This window comes from Mya arenaria, chromosome 3 (genome assembly GCF_026914265.1).
Source record: "Mya arenaria isolate MELC-2E11 chromosome 3, ASM2691426v1".
Classification (NCBI taxonomy): Eukaryota; Metazoa; Mollusca; class Bivalvia; order Myida; family Myidae; genus Mya; species Mya arenaria.
The window spans coordinates 45535033-45558221 of NC_069124.1; the positions used below are offsets into that span (position 1 = coordinate 45535033).

The window sequence follows — 23189 nt, forward strand, 5'->3', positions numbered from 1 at the left end:
GAAAAACAGCTATTAGATGGGCTCAATAAGACGAGAGCCCATATTCACTAATGACTTAAATTTGAGTGTTTGGGACTAAGATTCAGAATTATGATTTTAAAAAGGCTTGGTTCACGAAAGGTAAAAAATGGCCCCATCGGTAATGTGCTTGATTCCCGTGAATTTTGGTGGATCAACCAGTGCATTTAAAAAATGAAATGTCATCTGGTGATTCTATTAACATTGTGGTTGACATGGCAACATATTATTCAAGGGGTATTTTTAGTTTTAATAAATAAATTCAAGGGGTATTTTTAGTTTTAATAAATAAATGGCAATACATAAATGATGATATATTTGGCTTCTAAAGCATTATTGCAGCAGCGCTAATACCATTCCTTTTCATAAAGTATTAAAACATAAAATTACAACTAGTCACATGTAACATATACAGCAATTTTAATCACCAACACTTTGCTAACTTATTTTACAAAAACAAACACACGAGGTAAATAGTTTAGAGTCTAGAATTTGTTAACCCCAACACGTAAAACCAAATAAATTTTGGTTTGAATGGCCTACGCCCCAAAGTCACACCCTCTAACGTTAAATCCTGGATTTGCCCCTGGTCTTGTAGAGAACAATCAGAAATGTATTTTAGATGATCGATCTACGATCTACGACATAGGTCATCCAATTATCAGTGTATTTTACATGGTCGAGCTACGATCTACGACCCAGGTCAACCAATTATCAGTGTATTTTACATGGTCGAGCTACGATCTACGACCTAGGTCAACCAATTATCAGTGTATTTTACATGGTCGGGCTGCAATCTACGACCCAGCCAGACACATTCCAAGTGTATTTTACATGATCGCGCTACGATCTATGACCCAGGTCAACCAATTATCAGTGTATTTTACATGGTCGAGCTACGATCTATGACCCAGGTCAACCAATTATCAGTGTATTTTACATGATCGAGCTATGATCTACGACCCAGGTCAACCAATTCTATGTGTATTTAACATGATCGAGGTACGATATATGACCCAGGTCAACCAATTATCAGTGTATTTTACATGGTCGAGCTACGATCTACGACCCAGGTAGTCACATTCCCAGTGTATTTTACATGGTCGAGCTACGATCTACGACCCAGGTAGACAGATTCCCAGTGTATTTTAGATGGTCGAGCTGCGATCTTTGACAGGGCAACCAATTTTAAATGTATTTCCGATGGTCAAACTATAATCTACGACATAGGCCAACCAATTTTAGTTTTGATGATCAAGCAACGACATAACCAGGTCGACCAATTCGTAATATATCTTCGATGTTATAGCTACGATCTATGATCAAGATCAATCAATTCTCCATCTTAACCTGAATCTCACTTCGCAATAGATTTGTCACAAATCGATATTGGTCTTAATTGGATTTAAGAAAAATGTAGCTAATCGGATAACTTGTTATTTATAACTGCCCAAAAGAGTGAAAGAAGTCAATGATGCATGATCTTTAGATTTACTTAAATTGAATATTGAATATCATCCCAGGTCACAAATGGGCTTTTGGTGGATTATTTTATATATGTAAGTAAACCGTTTAAAAGCTGAGCATACTAGCTTTGTTCTTTACATATGCTGTCTTTGAATATCATTTAAAATATTCACGTTTATTGTTCTAAAAAGAAATTATTATATTCTAATTATATTGTATGTTGTTTGCTCTTTGCAATATGAATGCTTAAACGAAACAGGCATCGTGGGCGGTATTCATAAAACCTGTTAAAGGGACTGTACACCAGATTGGCACCAAAAAAAGTTTTTTTCTGTAACGAATCTCAGGACAATTATTAAATAAAATTGTTTACTCTTTGATATCATAATTGTAAAACAAATGCCAAAATGTCCGAACCAGTGGAATATTTAAGCTACATAGCTAACTTGGTAATATCACGTGATAACATCGACTAACCGATTTCGCATTAGTAATGAATTGTACTAGGTAGACATACCTAGTAATCTTTTTTAATGGAAAATACGAAAAAAACTGCGACAAATATATTAATTGTAAACTATGTGGTACTTCAGTTAGTAAGTTTCAATGCATTGTACACATCGATACCAAGTTTATGTCAGTTTTCGACAATTTTCATTTTTTTTGCTATTTTATCGTACGGAGTACAGCCCCTTTAAGTCATTTCTTTTTTTTTTCTCATTTATTTTCACATAGAGTAGTAATAACACATTATCTTCATCTTTATATAATATAACCTTCTATGCATTTTCTATCAGTATGGTAAAGCTCACACACACACACACACACACACACACACGCGCACACACACACACACACATACACACACGCAGACACACGCACATACACACGCGCACACACACACACACACACACACACACACACACACACACACACACACACACACACACACACACACACACACGACAGTGATGTCCCCTACACTAAGATATGCATACAAGTAAAAACTACAATAGAGATTTAATTTTTGTTAAATAATTCAACAAAAACATACATTACGAAAATAAAAAATAAAAAAAGAATCGTTATGGCTATTTGTGTCATTTACTGATTATGTAGTTTCAGTATTTCCCACTTTTTATTGTGAGCTTCGTACTTATCGTTTTGTAAAGCAATTTGCTCTTCTATTTTAATCCTTAATTTAAGATACATCATATATGCATTAAATGATAGATGTCTATTGTTGCACTTGGTTGAGTTTATATAAAATTTCATTAAAACAATAAGGAAGTTGCAAACATTACTATATTTGTTTTTACATACTAATCCCAATAAAGCCTCACGTTTATTGATTACGATGTTAATTGTTGTTGAGGCAATAAAATTATTTAATTTGTTCCACAACTGTTGTGTTTCATGGCACTCCCAATATAGATGTTCTATGGATTCGACACCTGAATGGCAAAATGAGCACAATGTACAATCGACAAGTTTGTACTTAAAAAGTAATGTATTTGTTGGTATTATTCTCAAAAGGAACTTGTAATAAAAACTACGTAAGGTGCTGTCTATTGTTGATTTGTATATATTACTATAAATTTGTTTCCATTCCATATGTTCATTTTCGCTTGCTAAAGTTTCTGTCCATTTTAGTTCTGAAGTTAATGTTGTTTGAAGTAATATTAAGTAAAGAAAATTGTTTGATTGCTTTGATTGTACAACTTTTTCTTTGAATGATGTGTTGTTAGTGTGGCTAATTCCATCTTTAGTAAGCTGTATTCTCGTTTCCATCGGGATTGATTTAATGAGGGTTTGGTATCTTATGAAATCGGAACTTTGTATGCCGTATAAATATTCAATTTGATTAAAATTGTAAAATTTATTCGTTCTATAATCAAAAATGTGCTCAAAGTACTTTATGCCTTTTTCATACCATTTTTTATAGAATATAGTGTTTCCTATATTACGAACAGTTTTGTTATTCCAGATCACTGTTTTGGCAATTTTGATTTTATTAGAGTCGTGTATTTGTTTTATTTTGTTCCATGATTGGAGAACATCATTCAAAAATGTGCCGTTTTTTGACACTTTATTAATAAAACACTTATCCATTTCACTTTCAAATATAAGATTATTTCCATACATTTTCATTTTTTTGTGAAAAAATAATTTCCATTGACTTTTATTAGTGTCATCCAGGTATCTTTTAACCCAAACAGCTTTTAAAGAGTCAATGAAAGCTGCAATATTTGTAAGTTTAAGTCCACCCTTTTCATAGTTTTGATACAAAATATTTCTTTTTATTTTTTCTGGCTTACCATCCCACAGGAATTTGAAAATGGCTTTTATAATTTGTTCAACACATTGTTTGCTTGGATTCGATAAAACTGTAAATGGGTATATTAATTTTGGTAGAGCATACGTTTTCACAACTGTTACTTTACCCATTAACGTTAATTTCCTATGTTCCCATTGTTTCAGTGTTTTATGAAACTCAACAAGCTTTTTGTTGGTATTTTTGTCAATTGTTAGTTGTTTATTGTTGTAAAAGGTAATACCTAATGCTGTTGCGCATTCTGATGTCCATATAAATGGTTTAGATCTGCAATATTGTATTGCTGTTGTTTTTAGCGTACCAACTCTTAGAATTATGGATTTGTTTGTGTTCAGGTTTAGACCTGAACATTTTGAAAAAATTTCTAATGATTTGATCAAGGATTCAAAAGAATGTTCTGAACCATCATTAAAATAAGTTGCATCATCAGCGAAAAGTGATTGTTTAATTTCCACGTAATCTACATTTATTCCCTTAATATCAGGGTTTTGCTTGATATAACTTGATAGTATTTGTAGGCACAGGATAAATAAAATTGAAGAAAGTGGACAGCCTTGTCTTACTCCTCTTTCAATTGTAAATGCTTCCGACAAATGACCATTATTTATAATTATACTTTGTATATCTCTATAGAATAGTTTAATCCATTGTACGATATCGGTGCCAAAGTTAAAACTTTTAAGGCTATCAAATATAAAAGAGTGATCAATACTATCAAAAGCTTTTTGAAAGTCGGCAAAGAATAAGAGCCCAGGCATATTATTGTTTTCAAGATATTGCATGACCTCAATAATAAGTCGAACATTTTCGCCAATGTATCTACCCTTGATAAAACCCGTTTGCTCAGGGTCAATAATTTTTGGCAAAATTTGTTTTATTCTATTTGATATTGCTTTCGTTGCTATTTTGTAGTCAATGTTTAGTAAACTGATTGGTCTCCAATTTGATAGGTTTTCTAAATCTTTGTCAGGTTTTGGAATAAGGGAAATTATACCCTGTTTTTGGAGCGGTGTCAAATGACCTTTATGAAAGGAGAAATTTAAGGAGTTAATTAAAGCATTCTTAATGTCATTCCAAAACATCTTATAAAATTCCGTAGTTAGACCATCTGAGCCGGGACTTTTATTATTGTTCATGTTTTTTAATGCATTTCCGCATTCATGTATTGAAAGTAGGCCTTCGCATGAGTTGCTATAGATTTCAGAAAGCTTGTTGTTAACAGAATTAAGAAATAGGTTCCTCATGTCTTCTTCTAGGTCTGTGCTTTTACTATAAAGTTTCTTGTAAAATTTGACTTCTTCTTGTAGTGTATTTTTAACCCCTACCACCATTTCATTGTTTACTTTTAGTTTGTATACTGTTTTCTTCTCTGCGTGTTTTTTTTCAAGACTTGCAACATATTTGGTATTTTTTTCATTATTTTCAACATGCATCGCTTTCGATCTTAAAATACTTCCATTTATATGTCTAGTTCGGATTTCATCAAGGAGTTGTTTCTTTTGTACTAGTGCTTGCGTTAGGTTATCAATAGAGTCAGGGATGTTATTATTTAGTTGTGATTCAATACATTCTATTTCATTTATTAACTTTTCCTCCTCTGTTTTTAGTAGATGTTTTTTATGTGAAGCATATTTTATTGTTTCATTTCTAATCGAACCTTTTATTATTTCCCATAATGTGTTTGGGTTTGCATCGTTATTAAAATCTATCGTTTCTTGGATACATTCTTTTATCTTGGACTGATATTCTCTGTCCAGAAGGAGAGAGTTGTTTAATTTAAAATACCCCGGACCTCTTTTCGCCTTTAAATTATCTATTGTAAATTGTATTAAAGAATGATCGGTTTTAAATCCTGGTTTTATAGTACTACTTTTTACGTAATTTAATAGATTGTCTGATATTAAAAAGTAATCTAATCTACAGTGTATGTGAGGTTTATTATTCGAGTGCCACGTATATTGCATTTTTGACGGATGTAGCAATCGCCATATATCGACTAATTGGCAAGTGTTGATTATACTATTAATATCGTCTCTACATTTTTGGTGTGTGTCCATTTTGCCGTTCTTTTTATCTAGTGTATGGTCTAAAATCGTATTAAAATCGCCACCGATAATAAACGTTTTTTCGTCATTTCCAAGCAGAAACTCATAGGCCCATAAATATTTATTAAAGTTAATTCATCTTCATTCAATTAAATATATAGTGCAATAATTCTACCTTCTTTAATTTCAGTATATTGTTGAGTTTCTATATTAGCGTTTGGATTTATAAAAATTGACACTCCTTTACAATTTGTACTATTCCCGCTAAAAATACAAGGTCCGTTCCATTCTTCCTTCCATTTTGAAAATACTTTTTGTGAGCAATGCACTTCTTGCAGCAATATAATATCATAGTTTTTACTTTTTAACCACTCAAATACTTGTTTTCGTTTACCGGTGTTGCCTAAGCCCCGAACATTTAATGATACTATTTGTGTTTCCATTTAGCGAACTTGAGAATAACTACGACACAACTTAGCCATAACAAAGAAAGTACTGAATTGTATAAAATATGCGACATTTGCAAAAAACAAAACAATTGAACTTCGTTCATGATTCTGATGAACTTGTATAAGTTAATGCATTTTGGGGTATATGAGTCACGGCTATATCTAAAATAAAAGGGCGATGTATAATGATTTGCTAATTCAAATACAAAAAGTGAAAAAATAAGCTTAGCAAATTTGTACAATACATTCATCAAACATTTTGACACATAACTAAATAAAAAAAATTAGTGTGATGAAACACTTAAGTAACCAGTGATTCATAACATTGTGTATGATATATACACATTTTCATACACTTACATATACATACACGCATGCACAAACTTCTGTTTAAGTTTTTAAACCCATCTTACACACATTACATGTTTACCTGTTATAAAAGTTTTGAATATGATTGATCTAGCCTTAAAATTATGTTGTATGAAAACAAATACACTTAATACAGTTTTGATTTAGTTAGGTTTATCTATTAAGCCTGTTCATTTGAGCGGTGCGTATAAAAAGGATACACAATGCATAGTGAACATGAAAATCTGCACTTTAAACAAAATATCAACAACAAAGCAATTTCATTCTCTATACACTATAAGATTGATATATTTGTATTTCTATTTCCTGTATAATGTTACTTTAAATAGTATACACTATAATGGGAAACAATATCTTAAGAAATTACACAATTTGTTCTGTAAACTATTATCCTAAATACAAATTATTTTAAGTTGTTTTAGAGAACGATGCTATCTGTGTTTGATTATGAGATATAATTGATCGACATGTAAAATCACGTTAAGGTTTCTAATTTATACTTAGAAAAAAATCACGTTAAGGTTTCTAATTTATATTTAGAAAATGTATAGTAAGGGTCCCTTTCTCTCATATCAATTGTCCAGATAATATGGTATTGAGATGTAAATCGTGCATCCACGGAATGATCAGGTAGGAAAAGCCTGTTGTCACATTCCTCAGCTATACTTCACAACTAAAGTTCAGTGTAAGATATTATGTAGGTAGACGCTGACCCAGAATGGACTTGTCCCAGTCGACACCTAGCCATTCTTTGTAGGAAGTGAAAGGGACTGGTTGTATTTTGCCACTTGAAGATTTGTGAAAAATTGAACCACCCCATGTCCACACCGCTTCTGATTCTGGAATCGATTTTCTTATACTGCCCAGGACATGTTGGTTGAGTTTTGTCAAATCCTCGTTGATGAAAATTTGTGTACCCTTAAAAACTCGCCGGTTCATCATGACTTTGTCTCGCACGTGTCGTGACACAAACTTTACTAATATTTGCCTATGCTTATCTTTGTATTTTTTTCCAACTCGGTGAGATATATCAATGTCACTTGTATTTAAATTTAGGCATTCAATGGTCGAATTGAGTTTTTCAATGACCTTCTTTGTAGATTGCTCCGCAGTCTCATACGAGTTTTTGCCCGTATTCGTTGTTTCTGGGATTCCGGCAATTTTGAGGCTATTCCTTCTACTATATTGTTCAAGGTCATTAAGTTTTCCGCCTTGAAGAAGAGTGACGTTTCTCATATCGACCGTTTTCTGACTGGCCTTATCTTTTTCATTCTCACATGTTTTTTCTAAATTTTCTATTCTTTTTTGCAGCTGTTCATTTTCTTGCCGTGAATCATGCAAAGCCGACTCCAGTACTTCGATTTTGTGTTCAAAAGATTTTAACAAATCGGTTTTCATATCATTTATTAAAGTTGTCATCATGCCTCTCAGACTATCATCATCCTTTGTTATGACATTTGCCAATTTTTTGTTTATTTCTTTTAATGAGTTTTCTATGCTTTCATTGTTTCCAGCATCGGAGTTGTTTTCACTTGTTCGTTTGTCTTCAGTTTGTTTTGCCTTAGATTCAGACATTTTTGTGTATGGATTTTTTTCTACGCTCAAGCTTTTATCATCGCTTTTGCCTTTCTTTTTAGTTTGTTTTAGTGATGTATTTTTAGTTGTAATATTTTTGTGTGTCTCTGACGTATGACTGCTGTCTAGATCACAAGAGCTTGTGCTGCTATGCTTTCGCTTTGTCGAGTCGGCCATTTATTTTCAGTTGTCCTCTATATCTTTGGCGTGAAGTATACATTCAATTTTATTGAGCACAGTTTTTCAAGCCGGTGCATTAATCCCCTATCTTAATATTTACTAACTCATCGATAATTCAATATGGCTGCGCCCATTGATCAATACGAACCATGACCGAAGTTTATAAAAGTTACAAATGACACATTTTCTTAATTCTAAGTTTGTTTAAACATAAATCATTGTTTACCGCATCTCTTCCTTGTTCTTCTGGTTTAAATATTTAAGTTATTAACTTTATTTAACACTTTTGAATCCAAGTTTAACACTACCGGTGAGAAAAACATGTCAGTACCAAGGGGACATCACTTAAGTCATTTCTTAACATAAGACAATTTCCTATCGTTTTTAAAGTCAAATTACAATAACAGTATTTATGTTTTTAACGTAAACGTATGTATTGTTTTAATTATCAAAAATAAGTATTTCAGTTTAGTTAAGTTCTATCATATGATAAGAGAGAAACATAAGCTAGGAAACTGACTTAAATTAGAAAATGACTTAAATTAGAAAATGACTTAAATTAGAAAATGACATAATAGGGCTAGATGGTCCCAAATTCGGCAAATAAAGTATTTCCAAAAAAAAAAAAAACGATCCTAAAACTGATAATGCGAGCAAGCATGAGGCTGATAATACATCCCCTTACATGATTAAAATAATAAACGCTACAATCATGTGACTGTCTAATCAGTGTTTCCCCGTTAAAAAAACGCATAATGGTTTCCAAGTTTATATCATATCTGTTTATGAGTACAGGTAAATATACCGAAACTATTTTTAAACTTAATGGGATTTATGTGGTAAACAACCCCAGTAAATTTCGAATTGGAAAAATGCGCAAAAACTACAAAAGATGCATGTGTCGTAAGCGATGTGATACATCAGTAAGTAAGATTAAAAGTGTTTGACATTTTTTTCTTCTTGCAATAGTATCATCCAGTGTGAAGACCCTTTAAGATGTTTTTATAAAAACCGACACTGACCTTATAAGGAGGATAAACAGAAAAGGTCGTTGTGGGACAAATAACAGTTTGGTATCGTATTATTTCAGCAGTGGCAGTACCACTACAGGTAGTGAAGTGTTTTGGTTTCCAAGTTCTAGATTTCGTTCGGTATGTATCAGGGCTGTTATCAATGTTCATGTGAGATGTAGGTTCTAATTGATTAAGAATAACTTTATGTAGTTTAAATACTAGCAAAGATAGATTCACGCTACTTTCAATAGTTAAAAAAACTCCAAAATGTTGAAAAATGTGTCTTTTGCTTTTGTGTGTTTAACTTTAATACCAAATCTTCTTTGTCTAGAATTGGAAAACAAGGAGAACAGCCTTATGGACATATTGCTTGAACTAAAGCGAGAAGTTTCAGCATTACATAAAGATATAGAAAACCTTACGATAGAAAATGTACTTCAAGAAACAACAATTAAGGATCTTAAACATAAAATAGAAGAATTAGAGCACAAACATGCAGCCCAAAACATGGAATCTCAAAAAGCTCCTTCACGTGAGGATAAGGACGATGACTCGATCCGTTCAGGAGAAAACATAAACCATGATGCTCCAACTACGCCGAGACTTCCGCCATGGCTGCTGTCGCGTCAACGCCGGGCTGTTGGCAACGCTGCATTTTCCGTTTACTTGTCTCAGTCGAAACAGCACATGACGAACGAAGCGATCAAGTTTGACAGAATTCTTCTCAATGACGGAAATGTCTACAACACTTTCACTGGCGCTTTTACGGCGCCGCTTTCTGGCGTTTACCTCTTCACATATCACTTTGATTCCACGACGTCGACGTTCGTTCGTCTCGTCGTTAACGGCGTAAATGAAGTCGACGCCGTAGCCAATCCGCACGTGGTTTCCGGTCCGCGGCAGGCACAGTCCATGGGCGGAAACACGTGTATCATTCACGTGAGTCACGGCCAGGCGGTCCAGGTACAAGTGTTTGAAATTCCGGACGCTACAATCGACTCGAGTGACAATTTTCACTTTTCTACGTTCTCTGGCGTCTTGTTGTATTAGTATATGTATAAAATATGACTAGTCTAAAATAATAAGTTCTGTATTGTTAACACTGCAACTATTTGTACGCAGAGGCACAAGTTTGTTTACTTAAAACATCAAAATAGCATAAAAAAAAATAATTTAAAAATATATATTTCCGTGTTATCGTTTTACTTGTGTTTTTATTACGTTCTTATCAAAATTTAACTTTTATACCACATTTTGGCGAAATGAAACTAATTGTGTACATCATCAATTGGAAATCGTTTTGCATCTTTTAGATAGCAATTATCATAAAAGAAAAAAAAAATATGCTGTCTTTGTCCCCTACCCTAACCCCCACACATCCCCCCACCACACTTTAACCAAATTACGGTTCGTGAGGCAAAATCTTACGCCCCTAAATTACCCCCCCCCCCCTCTAACGTCAAATGCTGGACCCGCCCCTGCTTGTTGCTACGTGATAATGTTTATATCAAGTAGCAATTTGATTAACTCAATAAACGATTTGTTTATATAAACAATGATGTTTGAATTACGACAAAAATAATATTGCTAGCATTAAGCGCCTTCCAATTTATAGGGTGGATCGAGAAGACCATAAAATGAAATCGTTTCAAATTTCCATTTGTTAATTAGTTTTAAAGTACAATATTTTGCATGAGTAAAACAGCGAAAGAGTAAAATATGTATTCTTTGTAACAAGGTTTGCTGGAATCAGGAGGTAAGCAAATTTTGGAAAGAGAACACGATTTGTTGAAATTTAGTTTGCAATTTTACGAAAACAATCCTTCGACAATATACATATGTTTTCCTGTCAAAATGTTTCAGGCTATCAAACAAATTTTTGGTGTAATCCGGAGGTAGGCAAATTTTGGGAAGAGATACAGGATTTGTTTAAATTCAGTTTGAAATTTTACGAAGGAAATCGTTCGACAATATGAAAATGTTCCAGACTATCAAATAAAAAAAAGGTAATTCAAAAGTGTGGATTTATAGACAACATTTGAGCATATATAAGCATTTGTTGAAGGGTTCCAGCCGTCAGTATCTAAGTTTTAACACTCCAGACCTAATTAATTGCCACACTTTATTTCGTAATAAAAAAACGTAAAAAGTGCATATTACAAACCATGAACGAGTCCCTTTAACAACTTCCAAATATGAAAAGTAAGCAATGTAAGAAGATATATATACTAACTGTCGATATGCGTTTTATTGCGAATCCTTGCAGATATGTTCCGTCTTTTTTAACCGTCTCCGTGGCCTAGTGGTTTAGGTGTTCGCCTACGGAGCGGGCGGTCGTGGGTTCGATCCCTGGCCGCGTCATACCGAAATACGTTTAAAGTTGGTACAAGTAACTCCCTTGCCTGGCGCTCGGCATTTAAAGAACAGGTCTAGGAAAATTGGTGTACTCAGTACTGGTTTAACCCAGGAAAGTTTTACCCCGTGTATCGGTGCTTTTCGCCGAGCACGTAAAAGAACCAATGGGTCTCTTCGAAAAAGAGCTAGGGTATCGCACCCGGACCGCGTGTTGTCCCTTCTGCAAAAACAACGGACACCGTTGGAAATAAGTGCTTGCACTTTCACGAGTTATCCTTGACCACAAGGTTTAAATAAATACACGTACTCATGTCAAAGATAGCATTACTATATACTTATGAATGGTTTTAATTTAATCTTAATAAAAGTTGTACTCAATGCAGTTAATTAGTTTATTTATGTTGAAATCTGTTTGTGTTTGTTTTGATACCCTCACGTGATTATTTACGTTGCAGGAATCAATTGCTTTTACGATATTTCAATTGTTTATGCAATAAATGTAGTTGTTGTTGTTGTTGCCAAGACGTGATTTGTTTGACTTTAAAGATGTAATGAAATGCCTGATTATTCAAAACAAAACGGGAAACAATACTGAAACAATTATTTTTTACAATCAATATGGATATTTGATGAAATATAATCAGCGAATTCCAGGCGCCGTACGCTATCCATAATGTATAACATGTTCGCTGTGACAGTGCTAGAACCACCTGCCATGCGATAATTGTTTTACAATGTTAACGGATATACGCCACGGTAAGTGATTTTACTGAAACATTTTAATTTCAGCTTCCAATTTCCAAGCAAGAATGACCGAGAAAGACCAATGTGCATTTTGTAGTACTTAGACATTCAAATGGCGTCAAAAGTATTATCAAAAATGCAATTCTAAATAGACAAGTTCAGCCAGTATTCATATAAGAGCCTTTAAAACTTATTTGATTATTTCTGACATACATTTTTGTTAGTCGCTTCATTTAAAATACTCACTTCAACGTTATAAAAACGTACACACCGTATTTAATATAAATTTCAAATTGCGATGTTTAATGAATACAGACCCAGCTGGAAAGCTAGTTCGCATTGATTGACAATCGAACCAAAAATATATATTAAAGGGACTAGACACCAGATGGTACCAAATTCGGCAAATACAGTATTTCCTCAAAACAAGCGTAGAAGTGTCAATACGGGCTGGTATGTGACCGATTAGAAATCATTTTACATGCTTTAAAGAATATACGCAACAATCAGGTCGTCTCATACGCTGTCTCAGCTGAGTTTTCCCTGTTCAAAAATAGCGCTGCATGGTGTCTTTCAAGGCACGTGATGGATTAACAACCTCCGCAGAATAACCTGTCAATAAACTGTTTAGCCAATGTGCTGTCATTTTTAGCCGTGGTTAAAAATTTCTTTCCGAGAGGTTTCCATCGATCAATTTCATCACTAGTGTTTACCTGTCGGGCTCTGTGTCTACGTTGTTTCGCATCAGTTTTTCCTATTCCTTGCTTATCCTTCCTTTTGGCAGGCCATGTTGTGTGTTATTTAACATGAGCAAGTCATGTGATGAGTGTCTATGAATAAAACAACTTATTTTTAAACTTACTGGTTAGATATACCCAGTACTTTTTCAATTTGATAAATACGTAAAAACTACGAAGGCTGAATTTGCAAAAAGTCATGTGGTATATCTGTAAGTAAGATTCCATGCATTGTACACAAAAATAAATATTTTATGTAAGTTTTTTTACATTTTTGTTTTTGCCTTGCAAATGAATCATCTGGGGTCTAGTCCCTTAAAGAAAAAAGAAGGACGATACGAACTTTTGACTGGTTATCTACGGTGTTTCTACATGACAAAGTTAAACGTATACAGTTCTATTTTATATTTTGCATGTTGATGTAATAAACTCGTCAATATTCTATAGCATTGGTTGTGAATATTAGTTTACATAAAAAGCTTAAGCTTTTTACAGTTCCAAATCTCAACGCTTCATTTGTACGTATAGTCGAAACTCTCTATTTCGAACTCTGTTTTCTCGATATTCGGTTATGTCGAACATGTTCGAATATTTTGGGTTAAGTAAGACATGTTCTGTTTTTCGGTGATTTCCAACGACTTCGACCTAGCGAGTGTTAAACGTATTTGAAAAGAATATTGAACAGAAGCAACCTCATCAAAGTGCCTTTTCTCGCGCATTACAAGCACTTGACAGTGATGAAGCTATTTTAAGCAGAAAATCTCAAAGCTGCAGCAGTGTTTCAATTGTCAGTATTTGAAAAGACGTCAAAACAGCTTTCGATTAAAGGAAGTCTTTTCAATCCTTACAGAATCCACCTTATAAAAGTGCTTTCTTTTCACACATTACAAGTAGTTTAAGCCCACAAATACAACGCGTCACTTCCGCCATCTTCATTGTTCCTAGTCGGACTTTTCCCTTGTCTGGCAGCGAACGTGGTGAAAGACACTAAATCAATCAATACCTGCACATCTTTGACTCTGGTTGAAATTCAATACAAATGTCAACCATGAACGATTCATAATATCTTTCCCTTATTGCCTGTTCGATTTTATTTATGAAACGCTGTTGTTGGATACATTGCTTTGTTGTTGGTTGTTGTGATGCATATATAATAGCGAGGTAAATGCATCATTTCACTTGAAATTCAATTATGTATTAGACGGAGAATAGCTTTCAGTTTTAAGGGATTTAAACAGGAGTTTGGAATACAAAACATTAGGTATTTATGACAAGAATAACTATATTTATATATACCTTTGCATTTTTCTAGGAAATAATGTGTATGGTGATATAGGATTCATTTGACAACAGAAACAAAAGTATTTATTTATTTTATATATTTGCAAATATTTTTTTGGTCATAAATACCTAAATACAATCAAAACTCGTTGACTCGAATCCCAAGGGAACAGAGAAAATACCTCGAGTCTCGAAATATTCGAGCCAAGAGGGAATGCTTACCTTCAGTATATAGAAATCGGTCCTTTACATCCATTTCAATTCAACGAGGAATTCGAGCCAAGCAATTTCGAGCCAACGGGGTTCAACTGTATATAAATATTTTGTATATTTGATATAATGGAATTTGGAAATAATCTGTGTAGTGATATGTGATTTCCTTTTTATGGAGTTTAATTAATTATTACAAGCCATTTGATACTGTTATCACAAACCATAACCATACAAGAGTTTTATTTCTCATTCAAGCTATGATCATGGTTATTATTAATAATAACAAATTGATTAAATATTAAACTCACAGCAATATCTCGTGATTCATTAATAAATCATAAATCATTCATGACAATGTGAAATTGATATTTCCAGCGTGAAGCCGGGTTCCGGATGTATATGGTAACATAAAGCCATAAGCCTTTTGAGCCCATGGGACGAGCCTGCTAATGGAGGGTTTGAAGATGGGCACATCAAAGGTTGGAGACAATTGACTTGCTACGAAACACACTTTAAGCAATAGAAACATTTTTGAATATGGAAAATAATATGTTTTTACAAATCGGTGTGGAATTAGTACCAAAGCAAACTGAAATACCTCTATATACTATTTCATAACTGTGTTGGGAAAAATAACTGAAAATTTGGAAATGATATTTAAAGTTTAAAACGTGATATTGGGATTATATTCTGTTTTCATGAATTCGACAAGGCATGATGTTGACGGTGGAAATATCGTGTTGCTAATGTAACCAAACAATGGACATGCCTTACGATGAAGAGACGAGGACAGTTGCCGATGAACGTAAGGGATTGAGATCGTCTACATCACAGAATGAGATCAGTCATGTGACTGCAAACCAGTTTCGACTGAAGGTAGACAAACCGCCTACATCACAGAAGATGGATGGTCATGTGACTACTAATCAAGTTGGACAGAAGCTAGAAAGACAGTCCATATCAAATACAGAGTACGGTCACGTGACTGTTAACCAATTTGAACGGAGGACAGACACATTGTCCACATCACTGAAGATGAACGGTCATTTGACTATAAACCAATTTGGATTGAAAGTTGAGACACCGTCCACATCGAAGAAAGGATACGATCATCCAGGTGACAGTAAACTTGAACAGCGGTATGTAAATCCCTCTAAATCACGTGGTGATCTTGGTCACGTAACTGCAGGCCAAGAGGGACAGACGAAGCAAGCACCATCTACACCACAGGTTAGTTGAATGTATGAAATTAACATTTTGCATATTTAATGGAGGTTTACCTTTGGCGATTAATGTAGATCATGTACGATTAAGGTTGCCTTTAATCGATTAAATGATCCCTGAGACGATTATCAGTTTACATGTATATTTTGGTTCGTTTATAATAATGTACGCAACGGTGTTGCCTGTAGACACTAGACAGTGTTTAAAATCACACTTTTTTCTTCTTATTTTGCTCAGCACAACAATTAACGGGGCAGTCAGAAATCCTCGGCCATTTCCATCGAAAACAACGTCAGATGTATGCCGGAACATTAGTAGAAGTATTCGTAAACTTTTAAAAAATAGTATAAATTCATTGAAGTGTACTTTGTATATCTAAGTTGGAACTGATTGCCAGTGAAGTGACTTATTGAATAAATAATTTAAGATTCCCAAGAGTAAAGTCTTTATGTTTGACTGCTAAACTGAAACTTCTAGGCGGTCTTCTTTCAACGTAGCTTTCTGACATTGCAAACCGTTCATATACATTTGAGGGTGTTTCGATGGAAAATGGCTGAGGTCTATCCAATGCCAGATTTCCTTTGTTTACAGAATCTAACGATCGCGATCGGTTAACTCCGTAGCTATACGATAAATAAGCCAATAGCCGATTTAACCGATACTTGTACGCAGTAGTTCATTCGGAACTCCTCGGCCATTTTCAATCAAAGACAACCCTGGTTATGCATGGACGGTTTACAATGTCAGAAATATTAGCATTTAACTACACTACATGTAGATCGCGTACTGAGTTCAATTAAACAGTTTAATTTAATTACGTTACTCTTGTGAGTCTTAATTATTAATGCATTTAAACACTTAAACTTAGATTTACGACATACACATTAAACACTTAACTTAATTAAAACATTATTGAATTGTTTACGAACTACGTCTGTACCGGCATACATCCGAGGTTGTTTTCGATGGAAAAATGGCCGAGATATTCCAAATGGCATTAGTTCTGAAATTGCAAGTATCCAAAGTGAAAGTAAAAGCAGGAAATGTCTACACCACTGCGTTGCCGCTCGTCATTGTTTATCGATATGTGTAAAAGCAGGAAATGTCTACACCACTGCGTTGCCGCTCGTCATTGTTTATCGATATGTGTATACATAGGTCTGTAAAAGTTTAATGGCTGTCCGAATTTGGTATTTTTTTCACTTTTTGTAAATACGTTTTCAACTTCATTACTACTTAAACAGTTTTCAGCCGATTTGAAATAAACGCGTAAGGCCGCTTTTCCACGCTCATGTTAACGCGTGTTCGTTGCATATAACAGCACGTATGAAGCGTAACGTAGAAAAATATGGACACAAATCAAATGAACGTAGTATTCGTATACGACAGCGTGCCCTCACTGTCAACATTTTTACCATGGTCAGTCCTTAATCCTACAAACTTGTGAAACGTAACTAATATCGGAGATATAATGTGGCGACATCTTATCTAATTTTGAAGTGAGGTACGTATTCGTATTAATCGGGAAGAACCACCAACGTTTTGAACTTTACGAAAAGTTCGTCACCTAGTCATGATGCGCCAATATAAGAAGCCCGCAAAGCACTAATTTAGCTCTCGACGCACAGAGCTCCTTGGCCGACGTATAAAGTCACAGAAAATCTTTGAGGCCTAGAGCTTACATAGGAATTTTATAAGCGTTGCGTCCCTTCGGAGTTCTATATAATCTACGTTACTCCTTGCCGAACCTATCACATCAACTTTAAAAAATTATTGTGTGTGTGTGTGTGTTTTTTCTTAACAAAAAGAGCATAGCACTTATGATAAAAACGGTTCAACTTACAGTCCGAGCTGCATTCCCACATAATTGAAGAAATTAGCTCATTCCATGACAAAAAAGTGGTCAAAACGGTGCAGCTTTAAAATAAACATTGGACCTTGTCACAACCTCAATATTGTTCAGTCTTGCAGAAAAATGGCCACAGAGCAGTACTTCAAGTCATATGTAGATATATAATCGTTAATAAATGACAGGTTCGATACAACGCGGCTATTCAATTTTCTATTAATATTAGATTTTTGTATTTTAATATAATTTGCCAATTAAAAATATGGCACATATTTTTTGAATGAAATGTCAGTTGTCAGATTTTGAGTGCAGAAATTGCACTTGCCAAGAGTCAAAAAATATATTATCAAATGAATCTTCGAGTCTTGTACAATGATCAAACAATTTTAACACATGCACTAAAGACATGCAACACACACGTTTAAAGCTTAAGCGCAAAAATGGGGATCATAAATAAACGCATAATCGTATATTCGAACCCTCAGATTGATATTAAGATTACATTGATATATAACATACGATGTCTAGATATCTAGTTAATATATCAAAATATTATTTTTGATTGTGAAGACAACTTAACTTTACTTTACTTAACCATTTCGGGCTATAAATTATAAATAATCTTAGGGTATTACCCCCAAACCCCACTGCAAACACTTTAAACCAATTAAATTTTGGTTCAGAGGAAGGGACGCAAGTCAAATGGTAACGCACCTAAGTTACGCCCCATCTAACGTCAAATTCTCGATCCGCCCCTGGCCCTACCCCTCCTTGGTGTTTGCCCTAAATTTTCAGCCAATCAGGGGTGCTAGATTTTTAAATTGATTAGTTTTATGATTTTTTAAAGTGCGATAACTCCGCTCCCATAGGCTACTTGTTCACGAAGGAATTATTTATTAAACTCTTACCTATATTTAGAACATAAGAACTCTTAGTTCTAAATATGTATGTACATTTTCATACACAAATCTATCTATATTGACATATAAAATGCAAGACAAGAAAAACAACATAACTGTTCACATTTTGGTGTTTTATATAAAAACTCATAAGAATCAGTTGAAATTCATTTTCGTAAACCAGAACGAGGATGCTTATCTATTTATCATTGTCGAACCCGCTCTGATGAACGAGAATGTCGAACTTGGGTGTACAAATAAATAGTCATCGTTCCCTATTGATAATTTATAGCAACAAACATATATGTCAGCCCGTCATACGTTGATACTTATTTGAAATACAACCCTATAGATCAAATAAAAGTCGGCTAGCAATTATTTGTTGAATCCAATAACGATATTGGAGAATTTGAACTAAGGATGTGAAACCTTGTTTGAACTATGTGTGGCTGAGTAAACCGACATTCAAGTATTAATATAGACCTTTAAAAGATTGATAATCAATACATAAATACCACATTTCGACTCCATTATTGCTCTGTATTTGAAGGATAAACGGTGCTCTATAAGATATTACTTTTGATATTTAAGAAAAGGCACATCACTGGTATGTTTAAAGTGTTTACATTGCGTCTTTTAATAAAACTTTTGAACGTTTCTTGTGGGTGTGTTTCTCTGGGATATTGAAGTAAAAAGGATGATATTTAACTAAGAATTTCAAGTTGGAAGCTGTTCCTATCCGTCTTGGAAGAGGCTTAAATAGTCTAATTGGTTTGTAAAATTTGTTGAATTTGAGTAACATTTATGAGCAAACACTGACAATTATTTGGCAGATTCTAATTGAAACATATGTTTGTAATCTGAGCCTAAAATGATCAAATATTAATATCGTTACTAACGATTTTTTGGCAAAATTGAGTAGTTTCTCTCAAATTTGAAAAAAAAGTTGTTTAAATGTTTGAATATGAATTTCAAAGTTTTTAGTTGTAATTTCATTTTTTTTATATTTACTAAGAAAATGTTAAATTGTGATGGCTTCCGGAATATCTGGCGTCAAATGTGGTTTTAAACTTGTATTAAATCCTTTTTCCTTCTCAATATTAATTAAGACGTGTACACTTGTATTGACAAGCGCGGGTTGCTAATAAATAATAAAGATCTTTTCTGCGACCCCCGGGGTATTCACTCGACTATTAATAAGACCGATCGGTTGTTAGAAGTTCTGAATTGTGTTTTAATGCCACCAAAGTATTGTACTTGTCACAGAAAGGCTGAATAATAGCCATTCGTTGTTGTATTGATATTTCAATATTTTTAAATGTCTCTTTTGTTGAAAACTTTGGACCAGAAAGTCTTTGCAATGTCGGTTTATTGATACATTTACTTCGATTGAATAATATTGCAATATCGTTTTGATTCACGTTTGATTGAAGATTTGTTACATTCTAGTTTGATTGTAAAAATATATTGAATTAACTTCGAAAACATTTTTTGCTCGCAATCTTTTAAGGCACTCAAGTTCGCCGAGGATCAAAAACGAATATGTTTTCAGCGTCGTGTAGTGTTTGAGTAAGGATTAAGTATGATTTAGTTAAATGCACCCGTTTTAAGCCAAGTGATTATGATTTCGCTTAAGTTAAGATGCATATATTTACTTTAAATTTAATGAAATACTCGTTCTGAACAAAAGGAGTTTATGTCTCTGTTAATCGATCTCTTATGAGAGTGATCATGAAATATAATATTATTTTACTGTCGTTAATAAAAAGGAAATACTTATTGATATTAAGTAAATGGTTGCTTAATGTATGAAACTTTCAAATATTTTGGTTAGATTCATTTTCAGACACGCACGGTTAAGTCTGTTGTGAAGCGTCATTTACATCGTGTCTTTTAATAAAACCTTAAGGCGTGGGACTAGTGGACATTTCTTGTGTGTGTGTGTGTTTCTTGGATATTAATACAAAAAAGAATGATATTTAACTAAGTATTTCAAGTTGAAAGTTGTTCCTGTCCGCCTTAGGAATGGCTTTAATGGATTCACTCAAAAATTGTATGTTGGCAACGATTCTTTGTACATTGTGTTTAGATTGAGCTATTTTTCTTAATTTATGAATAAACACCAACACTTTACTGACAGATTGTTAATTAAACATAAGTTTTTCAATCCGAGCCTTAGATGATCAAATTTTAATATCGTTACTAACGCTTTTCGACAAAACAGCGTAATTTTGCTCAAATTAAAACAAAACAAAACTGTAATTTGAAAAAAATGTGAACGATTCCCTTTAAAGCTCCACTCTCACTGATTGACCATTTTAACAATTGTTTTATTTTTTGTCTTGGAATGGTCCAATTTTCGGCGTAAATATCTGGAAACCAGTCTAAAACACAGGCCCCGATTTCTCGAAACTTCTTAAGTCCCTTATAACAGGATTAAGCTAAGCTCACTATTTTTGGTGTTCAATAAATAGCATGAAATTAGCTTCTTTAAGAGTTTTTATACTTTAGATAGGGATTATCATTATGATAATCACAATTAACCATTTTCCATTTATCAAAAATCAATTCAAGTATGTATTTTGGCTTATTGAAATAAGCTACTTAAGCCTGTTAAGCTTAAAAGTTTCGAGAAATTTTGGCCTGGTGACATAATATCAGATAGAAGTTCTTAACAATTACTTTAGAAAATTGAAGTTTAATGGCTAAAAGCGCTACTTACGTTTAAGAAAAATGTGTTTTTTGCGTATCAAATTTCGAACGTAAATATGAAAAGTTGCGATATGATATTTTGTAAGCAGTCTTTTATCACTGGTTGCAATAACATTACGAACATTTGGTTATTATATTAAAGACAAAATAAAACAGTTGACAAAAAGGTCAATCTATGAGAGTGCAGGTTTAAATGTGAACGGTTTAGTTTTAATTACAACTTTAATATTTACCAAGGAAATGTAAACTTGCGAAAGCTTCCAGAATATCTTGCGTCATAATGTGATTTTATATCAATTTTAAATTCTTTTTCCATCTCAATATTAATTAAGATGTGTTCACTTATATTGACAAGCACAGGTTGCTTATAAATAATAAAGATCTTTTCTGCGACCCCCGGGGTATTCACTCGACTTTATTAATAAGACCGGGCGGTTGTTACAAGTTCTGAATTGTGTTTTAATGCCACCAAAGTATTGTACTTGTCACCGAAAGGCTGAATAATAACCTTTCGTTGTTGTAGTTATATTTCAATTATTTTAAATGTCTCTTTTGTTGAAAACTTTGGACCAGAAAGTCTTTGCGAGGTCGGTTTATTGATACATTTACTTCGATTGAATAATATTGCAATATCGTTTTGATTCACGTTTGATTGAAGATTTGTTACATTCTAGTTTGGTTGTGGAAATACATTGAATTAACTTCCAAAATATTATTTACTCGCAATCTTTTAAGGCACTTAGGTTCGCACAAGGATCAAAAACAAATATTTTTTAAACGGAGTGCAATGTTTGAGTAAGGATTTAGTATGATTTAGTTAAATGCACCCGTTTAAAGCCAAGTTATTATGATTTCGCTTAAGTTAAGATGCCTATATTTAATTTAAATTTAATGAAATACTCGTTCTGAACAAACGGAATTGATGTCTCCACGTTATATCAGTTCGGATTATTTAGACAACCGATACAAATACCAAAAACATTATTTCTATTAATCGATCTCTTATTATTTTAGTATCATTAATAAAAAAAGGAAATAATTATTGATATTAAGTAAATGGTTGCTTAATTTACGAAACTTTGTTATGTTTTTTATTATTCATTTTTAGACACGCACGTTTAAGTCTGTTGTGAAGCGACATTTCTTAAAGGACAAACTATTCACACTTGTGTCCGATCTCCTTGGATCTATAGAGGAAGAAAAGCGTGCCCAGATTGACTTGCTAGAATCTTTTCACAGTGCCATAGAAACGACATCTACCGTCAAGGCTTATGCGAAGCATGGCTTCACCGACCCAATACCGAAAGATTCAGTGAAAAGGGTATCCTTTACACCAAGAAGAAGGCGGCGACAGTCAGATGCGTCCCTTGTTGATAGAATATTTGAATCAAGACGGAATTCAGTGTCCATAGCAGAGGGGACAATTGACAATTCAGTTCAAGCTGCAAAGTGTTCAAATGATGTTGTAGTTGGATACCTAGAGATAGACATTCGTGACATTCACTTTGGTGAACATGATAGAACTGAAAAGAGATTGAATGATTATTGCAAATGTGGTTTACCAAAATGCACGCCATCGCCACACGAAATCATTAACATAAATAAAAATTACCATCGCGCAAACATGAGACCAACATCTGACAGTCACGAAAGCGACAAAGATCCTGGTTTTGAGAAATGCCATCGTTCAAAAAGTCTACCGGCACGTAGCAATGACAAACTTA

At 33.7% G+C, this 23189-nt stretch overlaps 2 protein-coding genes across 3 annotated transcripts; one reads left to right on the forward strand and one right to left on the reverse strand.

The window, feature by feature from the left end:
* The first annotated feature begins 1501 nt into the window (after nt 1-1501).
* LOC128228711 (complement C1q-like protein 2) lies at nt 1502-10776 on the forward strand. 2 transcript variants are annotated; one of them, XM_052940178.1, is made up of 3 exons: nt 1502-1577; nt 9529-9589; nt 9783-10776. In XM_052940178.1, the coding sequence occupies exon 3, from the start codon at nt 9809-9811 to the stop codon at nt 10499-10501; it is 693 nt and encodes a 230-aa protein (XP_052796138.1). In that variant the 5' UTR covers nt 1502-1577; nt 9529-9589; nt 9783-9808; the 3' UTR covers nt 10502-10776. The 2 variants fall into 2 exon arrangements, with proteins under 2 accessions (XP_052796138.1, XP_052796139.1); XM_052940179.1 differs by having other exon boundaries at nt 1513-1577; nt 9532-9589.
* Nucleotides 7377-8258, reverse strand: LOC128226059 (girdin-like). The gene has a single exon (XM_052935957.1). It carries the CDS (start codon nt 8256-8258, stop codon nt 7377-7379), a length of 882 nt encoding a protein of 293 aa, XP_052791917.1.
* Nucleotides 10777-23189: the final 12413 nt, after the last annotated feature.